This window comes from Apus apus, chromosome 10, assembly GCF_020740795.1.
Source record: "Apus apus isolate bApuApu2 chromosome 10, bApuApu2.pri.cur, whole genome shotgun sequence".
Lineage (NCBI taxonomy): Eukaryota > Metazoa > Chordata > Aves > Apodiformes > Apodidae > Apus > Apus apus.
This window is the reverse complement of record NC_067291.1, coordinates 9,233,266-9,249,984: the sequence shown is the minus strand read 5'-3', so window position 1 is coordinate 9,249,984 and position 16,719 is coordinate 9,233,266. Positions and strand designations below refer to the sequence as shown.

The 16,719-nt window shown below is 43.1% G+C and overlaps 1 protein-coding gene across 4 annotated transcripts in view; it reads left to right on the top strand.

Annotated features, from left to right (window-relative positions):
* Positions 1–16,324, top strand: part of MAPK6 (mitogen-activated protein kinase 6) — a 29,207-nt gene extending 12,883 nt beyond the window's left edge. For 2 of the 4 annotated variants that reach the window (XM_051628175.1, XM_051628174.1), the window contains exons 2-6: positions 7,473–8,680; positions 9,394–9,538; positions 12,293–12,457; positions 13,095–13,296; positions 13,923–16,324. In XM_051628175.1, coding sequence (XP_051484135.1) covers positions 8,126–8,680; positions 9,394–9,538; positions 12,293–12,457; positions 13,095–13,296; positions 13,923–15,021 — 2,166 coding nt within the window. In that variant the 5' untranslated portion in view covers positions 7,473–8,125 and the 3' untranslated portion in view covers positions 15,022–16,324. Of the gene's footprint in view, positions 1–2,013; positions 2,141–6,509; positions 6,529–7,472; positions 8,681–9,393; positions 9,539–12,292; positions 12,458–13,094; positions 13,297–13,922 lie in introns of those variants that run through there. The other 2 variants (XM_051628173.1, XM_051628176.1) reach the window with 2 other exon arrangements.
* Positions 16,325–16,719: the final 395 nt, after the last annotated feature.

Here is a 16,719-nt window from a genome sequence, read left to right as displayed (position 1 = left end):
AGTCATTCTTCTTACTGCAGTACCCTAAGATCAGCTTGCTCTTTTGTGTCTAATAATGAAAATACTTTTTATGGGTGGAAAGATTCTTTAATTAACTAAATAGGTCTGGATTTAGACATACAGCCACTGCTGCTCCTGCCTTTTTTTGAGTCCCAAGTCTGTTCCTTATAAAGCAAGTAAATACTACTCTGTGGCTTGGCTCTGATTGCTGTCCTAACATCACCTCTTCCAAATATGCACTCCTGCAGTTTTATGTTATAGACTGTATTTAAATACTGGCCTTCTGGAGCAGCTAGTGCTGTAATCTTCCAACTCTGTTTTGCTGGGTGGGATGGAGAACTGTAACTTTGTTTCTGGCTTTTCTCCACTGTTGGCAGCATGGTTAGCCATCCATAAATTAGCAAAGAGTGTAATGTGAAGTGTCAGTTCAGTTAGTGGCTGCAGTATGCTGGCTGTTAGCACAGTGCTGTAGTATCAAATGCCCAAGTCACCTCTCCTGCTAGGGGGGCAATGACAGAGTTAGCAATGCATCTGAGTAAATTAAAACAGTTAATGCTTGGCTTCATATCTGAAGGGGTTTTAAAAATCATTTAAGTAACTTTAGAGAAGCCGGGTAGGGAGCTCCTTGGTGTTGATGTATGACTTGTTTATTAAAAAAATAAAGTTACGTGACTTACACATGCAAAGGTCAACTGGATGCTTCTGTGCAGATGGCAGCAGAGCAAGCTGTAGAACCCTATGCAAGTAACTTCTCTCCTCATGCTAGCTATAAATAACCTCTGTTTCAGCAGTAAAAATTAGTATTAATTGTTTTCTCTTATTTTGAGTCATCCTGCACTGAAACCTAGGGAAACTGCACCCTGTCTTGACAGTTGTGCTGAAACCGTGTTGGTGAAACACAACGGTCTTCTGAGGCCTGCAGGCCTGGTGCTTCCAGGCCTCTCTTTCCCCACCAAGATTGCCATGTAAAAGTTTCACAGGGAACAAAATTATCATTGTAATTATTTTGCTTTATTTTGTTGTCTTAGTTGTGATTTTCAGGGAAAAGCATACTTTTACTGCCTCTGCCTCTGCCTGTTAAGGGAGATAGACTAGCAAGAGAAAAAAACTTTCTGGTGTCTGGAGGTGACAGAGGCAGCGAGTGCCTTTTGATGCTTGTGGAGAGAACGTTCAGTTCCCCATGACTGCAGAATGTCTGAGCCAAAACGTCCCCTTTGGAGAAGGAAAACCTGCCTCCATCATTCCCGCTTGCTGCCTTCCAACCACGTTTTTCTTTCTCTGCCACGAGGGACGTTTAAAGCCGGGGCAGTTGAACCGCAACCACACAGCCCGTTCCCCCCAGCCCAGGACACCCCCAGGGCCGGTTCTGGCCTAGAGGCGACCGGTGCCGGGCCTCCTTGGCCCCCCCTCCCCTTCCTCCCGGCCGGCCCAGGGCCTGTAACCCCGCCTGGCAGCACGGCCCGGCCTTCCTCCCTGCATCCCCCTTCCCCGCCTGGGGTTTCTTTCGCCGGGCTGTGTCGTGGCCAAGGGAATTGCTGGAGAAACCCAGCCCGGGCCTTGCCACGGGAGGCACTGCCGGGTTCCCGGGGCAGCACAGACCGTGACCGCAGCTGTGAGCACGGATGCAGCGCTGGAGGCCACCGGCCCTGCCCGCAGCTCACGCTGCCGGGATGGCAGCCTCTGCACGGCCCCGCCTGCCCCGTTCCTCCCAAGTGTTTGACTCAGCTTGACTCTGAGCCTCTGCTGAATTCCTCTGGCTAAGAGGACACACGGACTCCGGGGAGTCGCCACGTCCATGAGGACGGGCCGGGCCGTGAGGGCTCGCTCAGCCAGAGGCCGCCCTGCCGCGGCCCGGGGGCCGGTGCTCCCCTGGGCCCGGGCCGGCCGTGCCTCCCGCCCTGACCCCGCCAGGCCCCGCCGGCCGCCGCTGCCCTTCCCTCAGGGCCCGCGTCCCGCCCCGCGCAGGCGGAGCCGCCGCCGGGCCCGCCCCTCCCTGCCCGCCGCGCCGGGTTACATGGCGGCGGCTGCGGCGGCAGCGGCGACTGCGGCGAGGCGGGCGGGCGCGGCGCGGGGGCCGGTGGCGGGGCCGCGGGGCCCGGCCGTGTGAGCAGCGCAGACCCCGATGAGCCTGGGAAGGCCCGTGAGTGCGGCGGGGGCCGGTGGGGAGGGACAGGGGGGTCCGGGGCCGCTCGCCCGCGCGGGCCCGGCCCCGCCGCACAAAGGCGCTTTGTTCCCTCCCGCCGGACGGCGGCGGCGCCCCCGGCCCGCTCCGCTCCGCTCCGCCGGGGCCCGGCCCGGCCCTTCCGCGCTGCGGCGGCGGCCCCGGGGCAGCGGCGGCCCCGCGGCTGAGGGGGCACGTCCAGCGGCCGCCGCTGCGGGGCTCGCGGGGCTCGCGGGGCCGGGGTCCCCGAGCGCGGGGGGTCACGGCGCCCGCCGCAGGGCGGGCCGGGGGCGGTGGCCGCGCCCTGAAGGGCGTTTGAAGGTAGCGCTGCCCCGCGCTGCGGCGGCGCCGGGCCCGGGGGCCGGAGTGCGGCGCGGCTTGGGGCTGGGCTGGCCGCTGCCCCTTCTCCCTGCCCCGCGGCCCGAGGCGTGGCGGCGGTAGGTCACCTCAAGCTGAGCGGCTTCTGGTGCCCGGAGGGGGGGTGCGCGGGAAGGGAGCGGGGCTGGCGGGTCCCGGAGGGGCGGCGGGAGGAATGAAGGAAGGAAGGATGTCCTTCGCCGGGACGGCTGCGGGCTGGTGGCGGCGCGGGGGGATTCCCGCATCGCCTGGAGCGTCCCCGCTAGGTTCGGGGCCGCGCTGGGCGCTCGGAGGCTCGGGGACTGCGGCCGGAGGGCCCGCGGCTCCCTCTGGCCTCCAGCACCTTCTGCGGGAGAAGTGCCTCCGGACTCTTCGTGAGCAGCTGGAAGGGAGGCTGCTCGCGTTTCGGAATTTGGACGAACAGGTACCCTTGGCTAGGGCAGGCAGGGTGCGCGCACTTGGCTTCTGCACGGTGAGGAGCTCTTTCTCTGGCTAATTCAGTGCCATTTTGGATCAGCCTGACAACGTCTGAGTTAATTGTCTCGTGGGAAAAGAAGCGTGGAAAAAGAGAATGTGTTGTCATGAGGCTGGTGCAAGCCTTGATAGAAGTGCTGTTGCCAGCAAGCCTCATCTGTCTATCTATATGAATACATATGTATGCATATATAAAAATAACATGACGGTAGTATTGTGAGTTTATAAACCTGTTACAAATTCCAGAAATGATGGCTTAAAGTAGAGGTAGATTTCAGTTTGGTAACGAGGTTGGGAAAACGTGTGCTGTAAAGCTAAAATGGGAGCTTTTCTTTCAGCCTCTTGCTCAGGTTCAGCCCTCGCTCGTGGGGTTGTTACCTGCAGCTCACACTGGCTGATGAACCGCTCAGCGCAACCACATGCAGACCTGCCGAGGAGCAGGACACTGCTTAGCTCAGGGTGGGCTTCTTCAGTGCTGAGTCCTCGTGGAATTATCTGCAGGGACGACCGAACCATTTTGGTTTGTCACACAGAAAAACGCGGTGGGTTTTCTGTGCTTTTACAGATCCTTCAGACGATGTATAAACTAGTAGTAACGTTTGCTGACTGCCAGCGCAGGGTTCCCTAAACAGTGTAGGGAGCAAGTAGGAGGCTTTAGAAAAGCAGCAGTTTGGTGAGTTGGATGATGACTCACTGCTACTGACTGCAACGTGGCTGATCTAAAAAAAAAAAAAACCCTTCTGTGCCCCATGTTTTTATAGTCGAAGGGATAGTACTTAGCAGGTTGTATAATATGTCATTAGTCATTCTTGGTCTTTCTCTTGTGAGTAATGATTTGATCATTATGTGACCTGCGTAATCAAATTGACTGGTATCTATTTGTCTTATTTGTATTCCTGAAAAAGTAAACATCTCATACTTGACTGTTTCAGTGTACATCCTGTTTCCTGAAAACTGATAAATCCACATGCTGAAGTTGAGCACGAACTGAAAGGTCTGCTTGCATAATGAGTGAAGCTGCTGGTGTGGTGATGTCTGCCAGCACCAGGGATAATTTCGCAGAAGACAGCCCATCTGTGGGTCACTTCTCTTGCCCTCTCCTGAGAGCTGATCTGTTTTAAAAGCATAGTTGTAAACCACTTAAGAAACTAGTATTTTTGTGTTTCCCTCTTTAAACTTCGTGGGAGGAAGGAATCAAAGTACCACTTAAAAAAAACGGGTAGACTTGGAGAGGTGACAGCCTAAATGAAAACATCAGTGCCTGCATAACTAGCCTGTTTGGCACAAGTCTTCATACTGTAGTCCTTGTGTTTCAGGTGGTTGGAACGTGTTACACAACTGAAGAGGAATTTGTCGGTTTTGTTTCTTTAGTGTGTATTAAAAAAAAACCCAGTTGGACTGATAGTTCTGACTTTAATTGAAACTGAAAATGTACAAACTCAGTGAGTGTTAGTGTCATCTTCTTAAGTATTAGTGTTCAAAAAACCCCACCTTGTTATTTTCCAAAGTTAAAAACTGCTGTGAAATGTGAAGAAGAAAATGTGTGGGTTTTAAAAAAAGTCTTGATTTCTTCTCACTGATTACCCTCTAGGTAGTTATTATCTTAGAGTGAAAGAAAGTTTGGGGTTAACTTTTTATTTTCCATCCTTCCTATCTCCTAGTCCACAGGAGTGTTTCTGTTGGGGAGATAGGATGCTTCCTGGTCAGCTTCCTAGGGCTATATCCTGTTTTGAATGATAGGTGGGCCCAGCTTTTTGTGGCTTTGGGATCAAGTCATTTGCTCATTGTTACATAGGAAGTTTGTAGCAAGATCAGGTCATGCTGAAGGCTTCAATGAGTTGCATATGTTGTCAACATTTGTTTTCTTAGCTGTGTCACTCTAATTCTGAAAATCATTGCATAGCTTTGGAAAACGTTTTAATTAGTGCTCAATGGAAGGATTGGACTATAAGCTGATAATTAAAAATGCAGCATTTCAGAGATGCAGAATGGAAATTTTAAGACTCCTGCTTTCGTAAGCAGGTGGGCCATAGCTCCTTTTCTTCTTGAAGCAGTAATGTCATTACTGCTTTTGTGTTTGCCCTTATGTAGTCATGGCAGTAGGGGTAAAATCTGAGTTATGGTGAAGAGATGGGCACATCTTACTCCTTGCTACTGAAGGGCATACTTTTGAATCTGTTCCTGTGCTGTTTAATGGAACTAGCTACAAGAGAGGTTCCAGATGTGTCACCAGCTGGTGCAGACCGATTCGGTGTGGCTGCATATTGAAGACATCAGCAGTGTGAAACAATAAGCCTAATTATGGGGGAGAATACAACTGGTTTTAGATGGTCCCAAAGATATAAAATACAGCTTATTGCAGGGTATTTGAGCAGAGGTCTTAGACTTTGAGTTAAGATGAAATTTAAAGTTTTAGTATAAGCACAAAAATAAATTTCCATAACAGCCTTTTTGGGGGGTGGGCAATGAAAGCAAAATGGTCTGAGGTGAGGTAAACTTTTTTACAGGTAGCAACTCAGAATAAGTGAGCCCTGAAGGTGGTGCATGTGAATGAGAAAGCATTTTAGCTTTAAAAAAAAAAGTTAAGAATCAAGAGGCTAGATTTTCCGGTTTTTATAATTGTGAACAAGGAATTGGATGGTCAGTAATGCTATCCTAATTAACTCCAAGATAAATTTTATATTTGTCCTTTTAAGTAAATTCATGGGTATTCTAAGAAGGGTCTTGACACTTCTGTCTTGCTTCTGGTAAAAATTTAAGTAGCTTTCAGGAAAGGTAACAGTGTTACCTCATTATGTTTGTACTGAGGCTATAGTAACCCTTGTAGAACACTGTCTAGGATTAGGGCTAAAGGAATCTCAAGGCAATAGGTGCATGTGCTGAGGTAAAGAAATCTCTGAAGATCACCTGTCTGGCAGGGTTCTCTACCGCACCAATGGAGGGCAGCTCAACGCCTTGCAGTGTAGAAGTACTGCATTTGGTGATGTTTATTTAAAAAGAAAAACCCAGCGGAGCATAGTGTGTGTTTCCCCCTTCGTTCCTGTGTTTGTCCCGTGGCTGTTCGAATACCTGGGGGTAGGTGGTGTGAAGCAGCCAGGGGCTGTGTCTCAGTGGCAGTAATATTTAAATATGTTGAAACAGTCTTGTTTCTGTTTACCAGTGTGCCTGCCTTTTTTTTTTTTCTGCATGCAATTCTGATTACTTTAGTGAATTGAGGCCATTATTTAGAATATGTTAATTTGTCAGCTGCTCTTGCTGCCTTGTTAGATGTGGGGCCACTTGTTTTGGTTGGTCCGGGTTGTCCCACTGAAGTGCTAGCACAGTTTTAAGGGAAAACGCTCATAGAATTAATTCTAAAGTGTTAAGATCGTTTGGAGAACTTTACATTTGTTTAGAGAGCTGGGTGAAGAGATGAAATGTGTTAATCTGAGATCAAAGAGAAGACATTTAGTGGTTTCATGTGACCTGTAGTTGTTGGGGAAGAACATGCAAGTGACTTGTAATGGAATTGCCCAAACTTTACCACACTGTGTAAGGTATGTGTTTGACTCTTAGTGGCAACTTTGAGCTTTTAAAAGAAATGAGGATGTTGTGCAAAAACACAACATGTGGTCTTTATGACTGCATTCTGCTGCTGCAGATAGGGAAGCTTACTGAGAAAATAACCACTTTTATTTTCATAAATAGTAGTGGCATTTGTTAGACTACTAAAAAAATGTCTGAAATTGCTCTTATGTTGGGGGAAACGGTTATAGAATATATCAGTTACTGTGTAAAATGTACTTGCTGTGTTAGTTTCTCTTTGTCATCTAGGTTGGGTAAGTGTAGAAGTAATGTTTGTCTAATATGTAGGAATTACCTTTATGATTCTTGTAACAATGAATCTATAGAGGTAACATTATGATTTGAGATGTTACTAAACTTTATCCAAAATCCTAAGGGTTTAAGCTTTGTAAGTGGCATTGGATGTGTGCTGTGTATTCTGGAAAGTCAGTGAGCCCTGGGAGTGCACAAACCTTACCCCTTTCATGTGAACAGTACTCACCTCTTAGTGTGGTGAAATAGTTAAAACCTTGATTATGTCCTAGTGGAAAGAATTCTTCCAGAATGTAGTGACCAAGGTGCAGAATATTCTTTCCGACTTGCAACAGTTGCATTGGAGAATTACCAAGTTTTCTGTGATATTCCTGTCTTTATTAATTTTCAGTAGGATTTTCCATGGTGTGACTTACCTTCTCAGTAGGTTATGTCTAAAACTTTCACAATAAATGTTTAGAAACGGCAGTTGGTGACGATTGTCAGTTTTCCTCCAAGTATGAAAAGTATATGCAATTTCTAGTTAGTTTAGCTTTTGTGATGGTTTCTCACTTTGTAAGTGGACACTAAATAAGTTGTATATTTAGGACAATTTTAGGAGTTTGGGGAGGAGGAAGGCCTCTGTATGCAACGGAATACTGATGTATTTTTCTCTCCTTTTCAGGTTGTCACGGAGTAAAATGGATGGTAGCTTTGATTGTGATTGTGGTGAGCTGGAGCCACCTGATCATTAACAGGAGGCATCTTTTGTAAATCAAGAGCTGCCAGTTTCCCGTTTAATTAGACTGTAAACAAAGGAGAGATAAAGGAGGAAGAAGGAAAAAAAGTGCTTACCAGCACCATAGAATGACGCTGCTCAGGACCAGTCCAACACTGAATGTATCTGCACTGTGAGGAGGAGGATGTTAATAGAAGCCTATTATGTGCATATTTATTCACATTTTTGTTAAATGTTAACCAATTTAGCACAGTAGAGCTGAGTGCATAGTATGTCATTTCATTCCGTTTGAGTTTCTTGTGAGTGTTTTCTTTAATGTCTGCAGAAATGCTGCACCTTTCTTGAACTATGAATGCTGCAATCTTTCTATCTTATGCTCAGTTTGAGTTCTAGAGCTTACGGGCTCTAAATTCAAGGGGACACAACAGGCCTGGCTGGCTCATAATGAAATGAGAGTGTCAAGAAACCACCTTGCAGTCAAAGCCAAGTGTTTCTTCTCCCTTTCTGTAAGACCTTTCCTTCAGATACCAGTGGAAGTGTCTCTGCGTGTTTACAGAAGCTTAGTAGTTTGAGGAAAAAGAAACGTAAAGAATTTTAAAATGGCAGAAAAATTTGAAAGTCTCATGAACATTCATGGTTTTGATCTGGGCTCTCGGTATATGGACTTAAAACCACTGGGCTGTGGTGGAAATGGCTTAGTTTTTTCTGCTGTCGATAATGACTGTGACAAAAGAGTGGCTGTCAAGAAAATTGTCCTTACAGATCCCCAGAGTGTTAAACATGCTCTACGTGAGATCAAAATTATTAGAAGACTTGACCACGACAACATTGTCAAAGTATTTGAAATTCTTGGTCCTAGTGGAAGCCACTTAACAGATGACGTGGGCTCCCTTACAGAATTGAACTGTGTTTACATTGTCCAGGAATACATGGAGACAGATCTGGCTAATCTGCTGGAGCAAGGCCCTTTACTAGAAGATCACGCCAGACTTTTCATGTACCAGCTGCTACGTGGGCTCAAGTATATTCACTCTGCAAATGTTCTGCATAGAGATCTCAAACCAGCTAATCTTTTCATTAATACTGAAGACTTGGTGCTGAAGATTGGTGACTTTGGTCTTGCACGAATCATGGATCCTCATTATTCCCACAAGGTTTGTGAGGAGCAGGAATATTTCAGTGCTCAGCTGACAACTGTGCCTTCTTAAAATAGCCCCTTTCTCCCTTGTGGCAGAGGTGGGCGCTCTGTGGAGGGCCTTGTTAGCAGTGGGATATCATGGTAGGGATCCTACAGTACAACTGGAATGCTTGCAAGTAGAGTGAAAACAGATCTCTGGGTGACAAGTTTTGTCTCAGATAGGACCAGTGCAAGCATAAAATAAAACTTTTATTTTTTTTGCTAGATGTATTCAGAAATGCAGGTCTTTAATAGTTAATACAAAACCTGAGATGAAGAGCAACAGTTACACGTGTAACTATAGAAGCCCTGGAGGAGCTGGTAATGGTGCAAGTGTGGTTGCTTCCTGGGATTGATTTAGAGATACTGTCTTCCTGGTTTAGACAGTGATGTTTCACAAGAGAATTTGTTGTTATCTCTGCATTTATTTGTCATCTGGGAATAAGAAAGTTTTGTTGCAGCACCTCATCTGACTAATAAGTAGTGTCATACTTCTGCATTGTTGCTCTTCACTCATTAAGGTGGTGTTGTTCCATTTCTAAAGGTGGAAAGGCTTAGTAGGGGGCACATGGTACTATCCTGAGGCTCTTGAGACCAAAAAAATCTTGTAGCAGTGCATTAAAAAAAAAAAAAAGTAATTTTTAGAAATGCCTCTTAAAAATGGAAGTATGCTTTTTTTCTTCTCTTTAGGGCCATCTTTCTGAAGGATTGGTTACTAAATGGTACAGATCGCCCCGTCTTTTGCTCTCTCCTAACAACTACACTAAAGCCATTGACATGTGGGCTGCAGGTTGCATCTTTGCTGAAATGCTGACTGGGAAAACCCTCTTTGCAGGTGGGTAGAAGAAAAAGCTGTGTGTATATTCCTAAAAGGAGTGCTGCTGCATAATTATCTTCCTAAAGAAAGGTTTATTCTCGTGGCAAGTACCAATAGTCATTGACTATCAGGATGTGCTAAATTATTATGCAGTTATATAACCAACTATAAATGTATATATTTGTAGAGCAGAAGATGTTACAGGTTTTTTTTACTTAAACCACTGTGTATTTAGATAAATGTCACAATTAATTTAGTATTCACATATATGATAAATCTGTGTAATTAGGTTAAGCTAAATTTATTTGATGCCCAAGAAGTGTTTAAAATACATGTATTTTAGTGAATTGATGTATCCAGGGAATATTTGAGGATTATGAATACCCTCAGTATCATATTCATAAATTTTTTCAATGTAGTCACGCTAGTCACTTTTCAATTCTTTGTATTTTAAATTGCGAAAGAGCAGCCTTTTTTACCCTTTTCCCATTTTTTTTGTCATCTAGAGACTGTTTCAACCTGACTTTTGTTTTAGTGGATATAGGGAGGACTCAGTTTAGATTGGTATGCCAAGGGTTTTTGTAACCTCCAAATGTTTCTGGTAAGATAGGCAGCAAAGCTCTGCTCTCATTGGGTGCATCTGCATTAGTGCTTTGGTGAGGATCAGGAGCAAGTTTTCTCTTGATGGCCATCATGTAGTGCATTGCTGATCCAGCTCATTGCACAAACTAGGGTCTATTTAGACAAAATGAAACTGCCATTTGCACTGCAGGAGACGGCCCAGTGTGCTCCACCTGCTGAGAGGCATTCAATCCATGGGAGCAGATGAGCTAGGCTAGAGAAAGCCCTTGGAGTGCTTATTTTGTGTGCATCCTGGGGCCTTAGCAGCAGCTGTCTCATTCAAGCTCACTCTTGGATTTGCTCCTGTTGCTCTGAATTACTGGGGTAATACAGAGAAAACCTCTAAGAACCAACTTGCATTTCCATGTTCACATTCCTTTTGCTGCATGTGAACTAAGCTTGCCTCTGCAGTAATCCTTGGCTTTGTGCCTCGAGGTACTGAAACTGAGAGCTCCTTCCCATTATGTACTATTAATGGAGTACTGTCACCTTGAAGTCATTATTCTATAGAAATCAGTGACTAATGTGCAAAGATGCTTTTCTTAACTTGCAGTGGGTTACTAACTATTGGAGTAATGCCCCAGTGTATTAAATGCTTGGCTGGTAAGAGATTGATTAGGTTTCTGTTGCATCAAGTTCATCCCCTGGAAAACAGTGAATTAGTGGGAGAAAGGACGTGTTTTTGGCATAGATTGATTGCAGGTGGTAGCATTTTGGCCTTTTTTGAGTAGTGTTTGTATTTGCCAAAAGTTTTTGTTCATCTAATATCTGTGTAGTGATATAGATTTATTTTTTTTTAAACTCAGTGACCAAAATTCTAATTGTGGACTCATTTATGTGCCCTAACTGCATTGTGTAGGCACCTAGAAAAACACTGTTTTGTGTGGATGTGTCCCTCTGATAATATAGCACTGTCAGAGTTTTCTGATCTGAAGAGTGGACTTTTAAACATCATGCATTTGGAAAGGGAGTGTGGTTGGAATAGTTAGGACAGTTAGCTTGTCCTGAGACTCCGAAAAAGATTATTCTGCAAAGTTGTTTGGAGGGCTTGTTTTTGTTAATTTGCAACTTCCTGTCCACTTCAGAAGCATCCCGTAGGAAATCTGCCATCTGGAAAGCTGACAGGAATGGGAAGGAAGAATGCAGACCAAAATTGCAGAATACCTGGGATGAGGGATGGAAGGGAAGTTGAGGCAGAGGAATTTAATAGCTGTTCCAAACAACTTCTGTAATTCTCTCTTCTAAATAAATATTTCTAAATGCTCATTTCATTTATATTGGAAAGAGAGCTGATTAATTTTTAGGATGTATAGGATGTGAAATAATGGTACAGTAGAATCTGTTTTCCAGCAAATTAGACACTATAACATCTGATAAGTTTTATTAAGTAATTTGTAATAGTCTGAAGTAGGAGGACGAAACAGCTTTTTCATTCCAACAACTAAGTTAACACAAGGCAGGACTGAGTCAGTTGAGGAATGTCATCTGCCAGATGTGTGGTAGGATGTCCAGTGCAGATTGCCATGCAAACTGCTGAAATGAACTGATAACACATAGATTTTTAGATGGTGCAATCTATTTCTGGCCCCACTTATTTTTTTATTTAATGTCACATGCATCTGTATCACTGAGGATTGCCCAGAGCTGCTTGGTGAAACACTGACATCCAAGTAATCCTGCATAGTTTCATCTTACAGTTGAATCTGTAGAGTGTTGCATGCTTCTTGGATCTAAGATCTCTTGCTGAGCTAAACTACTGCTGGATTTATTAAGGGACATACAACTCCAAGTGAGGCCAGATATTGAACTCATTAGGTAGATCAGTTGGAAGGGAAGGATTGCAGTATATAGTATAAAAAGAAGATAGTGTTGCTGTAGAGTACCTCATCCATAGTGGAATCATCCTTCCAAAAGCTGGAGGTTAGTTTGCTTTATCTGTGTGTAGCATATCTGTAATTCTTCATGTGCTGCAGCATTTTTGAAAGTTCTTCAGATTTATTATCATTAGACTTTAGAACACTGGCCATTCCTCTCTTGTAGGAGATAAGTCTTCTGCTGCTCAAAGCACAAAATGTTGACATGCCTTCCATACACAGGGATTGGAAGCATTTGAAGCTGAAATGGCAACTTGTGTTTTCTCTTGGTGCTTAGGTGCACATGAACTTGAACAGATGCAGTTGATTCTAGAATCAATTCCTGTTGTACATGAGGAGGACCGTCAGGAGCTTCTCAATGTGATTCCAGTTTACATTAGAAACGATATGACTGAGCCACACAAACCTTTAACTCAGTTGCTTCCAGGCATCAGTCCTGAAGGTAAGCAGTTCAGAAAAAATACATCCTGTATTTCAGAATCATAAAATAGTGAATAGCTTTACTGTGTCTGTGTGTGTGTTAAAGGAAGTTTCTGTTAGGAAAACCTGTGCATTGTCTGAAAAATGAGTCTTCAAATTGTTTTTTATTACAAGCAGATTACATGTTAGTTACTTAGTCATATTTCGAGTAGAACTGTGTGTCTCTGCTCAACCTGTTTGCACTGGCAGACCGATTGATTTGCCCTATTTTGAGACACTGGCTTTCTAAATATAAGGACACATTGGAAAAGAGTCAGTTTAAAATAACTGTCTTTCAAATGTTTTTTAAAAGGAAGTCTCCAAACCAGACTGACAGCAATGTTTCATGATAGCTGCTGGTGGATACTGGCTCAGCTTGAAGCATTCTGCTGCCTTTAAGTTAAATTATTGTTGATCTTGGATTTGACCTCTTCTCTTCGAGCTTTCCTATAGCTGCAGAATGCATATTTGTCAGCATAGTGGCAGTAGTTGATACCTCACAGGGGGCTACTTTTAGATGAATGCACACCCCGAGAGCAAAGCACTGTACCTTAGTCTTAAATTCTACATGTCTGAAATGTATTTTTTTCTCCTATTTAATGATAACTTTTTGTCTGCAGCACTGGACTTCCTAGAGCAAATTTTGACGTTTAGTCCCATGGATCGATTGACAGCAGAAGAAGCTTTGTCCCATCCTTACATGAGCATTTATTCCTTTCCAACGGATGAGCCTATTTCAAGTCATCCTTTTCACATTGAAGACGAGGTTGATGATATTCTGCTGATGGATGAAAGTCACAGCCATATTTACAATTGGGAAAGGTAAATTTATCACTTTCTTTGGCATGTAACATAACTGAATGGTTGTGTGCTTGAAGTGTAGCTGCTTCCTGGGCCTCATTTCCTTTTCTGTTTGTTTCTTCTTAAATTGAGCAGATCACGAAGTTTTCCCTTACAGGCAGTGCATTGTCACTGGGTTTGTAATTCACTAGACTGACTTGCATAAGCTGATGCATTCAGGACTCCAGGTTCTAAAGTTAATGACTCCATTATGTTTTCCCCCAATAACTATTTCTCTAAAAAATAAACTTTAAATGGAGAGAGGTTTAAAGTATGGATTGTCTTGTCCAATGCTTAGGACATATAACAGTAAGAAGAATTGCAGTCGTCATTTAAAGTCAGTTAAACGCACACCAAGGAAGTGTTCTGTAAATGGAGTGAGCTACTGTACATGACTCTGCACTTTAAAGTTTCAGATGTGCGTATGGGGATTGCTTTATGCCAGCTTAAATTTAAAACCTGGAAAAGGTGCCTGCTTGGATTGAGAGAGAACATTTATCTGTGTTGATTTGTCATTATTCTGTAAGGGAATTTTGAAACTTAACTGTCTCTGTCTTGGGAGCTAGAAAACTTTCTTGGCTGCTAACGCATAGGAAATTGTTTTACAGATACCATGACAGTCAGTTTTCAGACCATGACTGGCCTATTCATAATAACTACGAAGCTGATGAAGTTCAGCGTGACCCAAGGGCTCTCTCTGATGTTACTGATGAGGAAGAAGTGCAAGTAGATCCTCGCAAATATTTGGATGGAGATCGTGAAAAGTATCTGGAGGATCCTGCCTTTGATACCCACTTCTCTACTGAGCCTTGCTGGCAGTACTCAGATCACCATGAAAACAAGTATTGTGATCTGGAGTGTAGTCACACTTGCAATTACAAAATGAGGTCATCTTCATACCTTGATAATTTAGTTTGGCGAGACAGTGAAGTCAACCATTACTATGAGCCCAAGCTTATTATAGATCTTTCAAACTGGAAGGAACAGAGCAAAGAAAAGTCTGATAAGAAAGGCAAGTCTAAATGTGAAAAGAATGGGTTGGTGAAAGCTCAGATAGCACTTGAGGAAGCATCACAGCAGCTTGTTGAAAAAGAAAGGGAGAAGAATCAAGGATTTGACTTTGATTCATTTATAGCGGAAACCATTCAGCTTAGTTTACAACATGAGTCTACTGATGTTGATAAATTAAATGACTTGAATAGCTCGGTGTCTCAAATAGAGTTGAAAGGAGTAATATCAAAGTCAGTAAGCAGAGAGAAGCAGGAGAAAGGAATGGCTAATCTGGCACAGTTAGAAGCTCTGTACCAAACTTCTTGGGACAGTCAGTTTGTAAGTGGTGGGGAGGAGTGCTTCCTCATAGACCAGTTTTGTTGTGAAGTAAGGAAAGATGAACAAGGTGAAAAAGAAAATACTTACACCAGTTACTTGGACAAATTTTTTAGTAAGAAAGAAGATGCTGAAATGCTAGAACCTGAGCCAGTAGAGGAGGGGAAGCTGGGGGAGAAGGAAAGAGAAGAGAGCTTTCTCACTAACAGTGGAGAGCTCCTCTTCAACAAGCAGCTGGAGGCCATAGGTATTCCTCAGTTTCACAGCCCTGTTGGTTCACCACTGAAATCCATCCAGGCCACGTTAACGCCTTCTGCTATGAAATCATCTCCCCAGATTCCCCACAAAACATACAGCAGCATTCTGAAACATCTAAATTAAAACACTCAGCAGACATTTCTTTTATATTCATGAGATGTGTTTGTCTTTTTTTATTACTAGTGTAAGTAATTTTTTTACTTGAATCAGACGGTGTAATTTTGGTATGGATTTTCATTCATTTTCTGTTTACCATTGTTTTTACAATCCAGAATTACTTTCTCTACGTGAGTTAGTTTTGTTTTTAAACTGGCATGTCGTTTGCACACAAAATTAAAGAATAGAGCAAAATAATGCAAAATGCAGGAGGTAACAAAAAAAATGCACTAAACCAAGGAAAAGAAAAAAAACAAACATTCTCTCAGTAAAACAGTGTCCATGTTTTGCAGAAAAAGAACCTTGCCTTGAAATTTACACAGTGAGACTGTACATAATTGCATGAAAATATCTATTTTTCCCAAACCGTTTTTTCATTCATGCGTATTTTAGAGTTTTTCATACTGTACACATTTCTTAGACACATGATACCAGCAACAACTGAAATGAATGCAGAACTTGGTACGCATGTGTTATCTACCTCAAGGTAACAGCAGTATGTGGCAAAACATTAACCACCCATAGTGCTTCTCATTATGCACTTCTATTTAGCCAGCATTATTGTAGTAGCTATTCTTATGGAAAATCATTCAATATTTATAAATGTTCTGGTATGCATTCTTTATAGTGAAGTGTTAATATGCAGCACTTTTATTTATTTTAGCAAAATAAGTATATTTCTGTAATTATAGAAAGTCAACTGAATTTTTGAGTTACTTTTCAGATAAAAGGTTTTGTTTAGCACTATGGTTTTGTTGCCTACATAGCTGGATATATATTAACATCAGCTTATTCTGAGGCTATCCAATACATTTTTTTATTTTTATTTTTTAGTTTTCATTTCAAGTAAAGCACTCACTGTGTATAGGAATTTGTAATTGGAGGTGCTTGATCTCTACGGAAGAAATTAGGAATTGCTTTATTATCAAATGCTCCTAGAAGTCTTAATTGTGTTCATTTTAAAAAAAAATTTGTAATGTTAGTTGTGTGCATGGAAATAATTAAGGTACAACATAACTGTAGGTTAAAGTTCTATATGGTGAGACATTTTGTTTTTACTGTATGTTTTTACTGAATTATTCCTGTCCCACTCCCAACCCCCCTCAAAAGCAAGCATGAATAAAATTAGGTTAAATATAGCATGTAGCATCTCAGTCTTCTGAAAATTGGTTTTACCTTCTGATTTTTTTGAAATACTGGATGTATCATTGGCTCCCCTGTTAAAAACAAACAAACAAAAAAAAACAAATAAAAACATGGCCAGCAAAAATGACTGTTGTTTTTTGATGTTTTGTATGATGAAGGGTAGAGGTGCTGGTGTACTGCAGCTGGCTGTATTTGGCAGGCAGGCCTGCCTGCACTCCGTGTTCCAGGGTACTCAAGGAAGCAGGAGAAGTTCTCTTGCAGTCTGCCCTGGAAGTGCTGCTGCTGGGGATGCAGCCCTGGAAGGAGACTCCAGAAGTGCAGTGCCTGCTGCCTGTGTGTGAGATGGTCTGGTGTAATGGTATGGCTGCGAAAGCATCAGTGGATGGTAGTGTCAAGAACCATTGCTGTTGACAATAGAAGTGACTGGCAAAGTGTAAGTGAGCATTACTGTTTTATCAGCTTTTTAACAGAATTGTGTTAAAATGGAACAGCTGCTACAAGTGTGTGTGGGCACCTTCA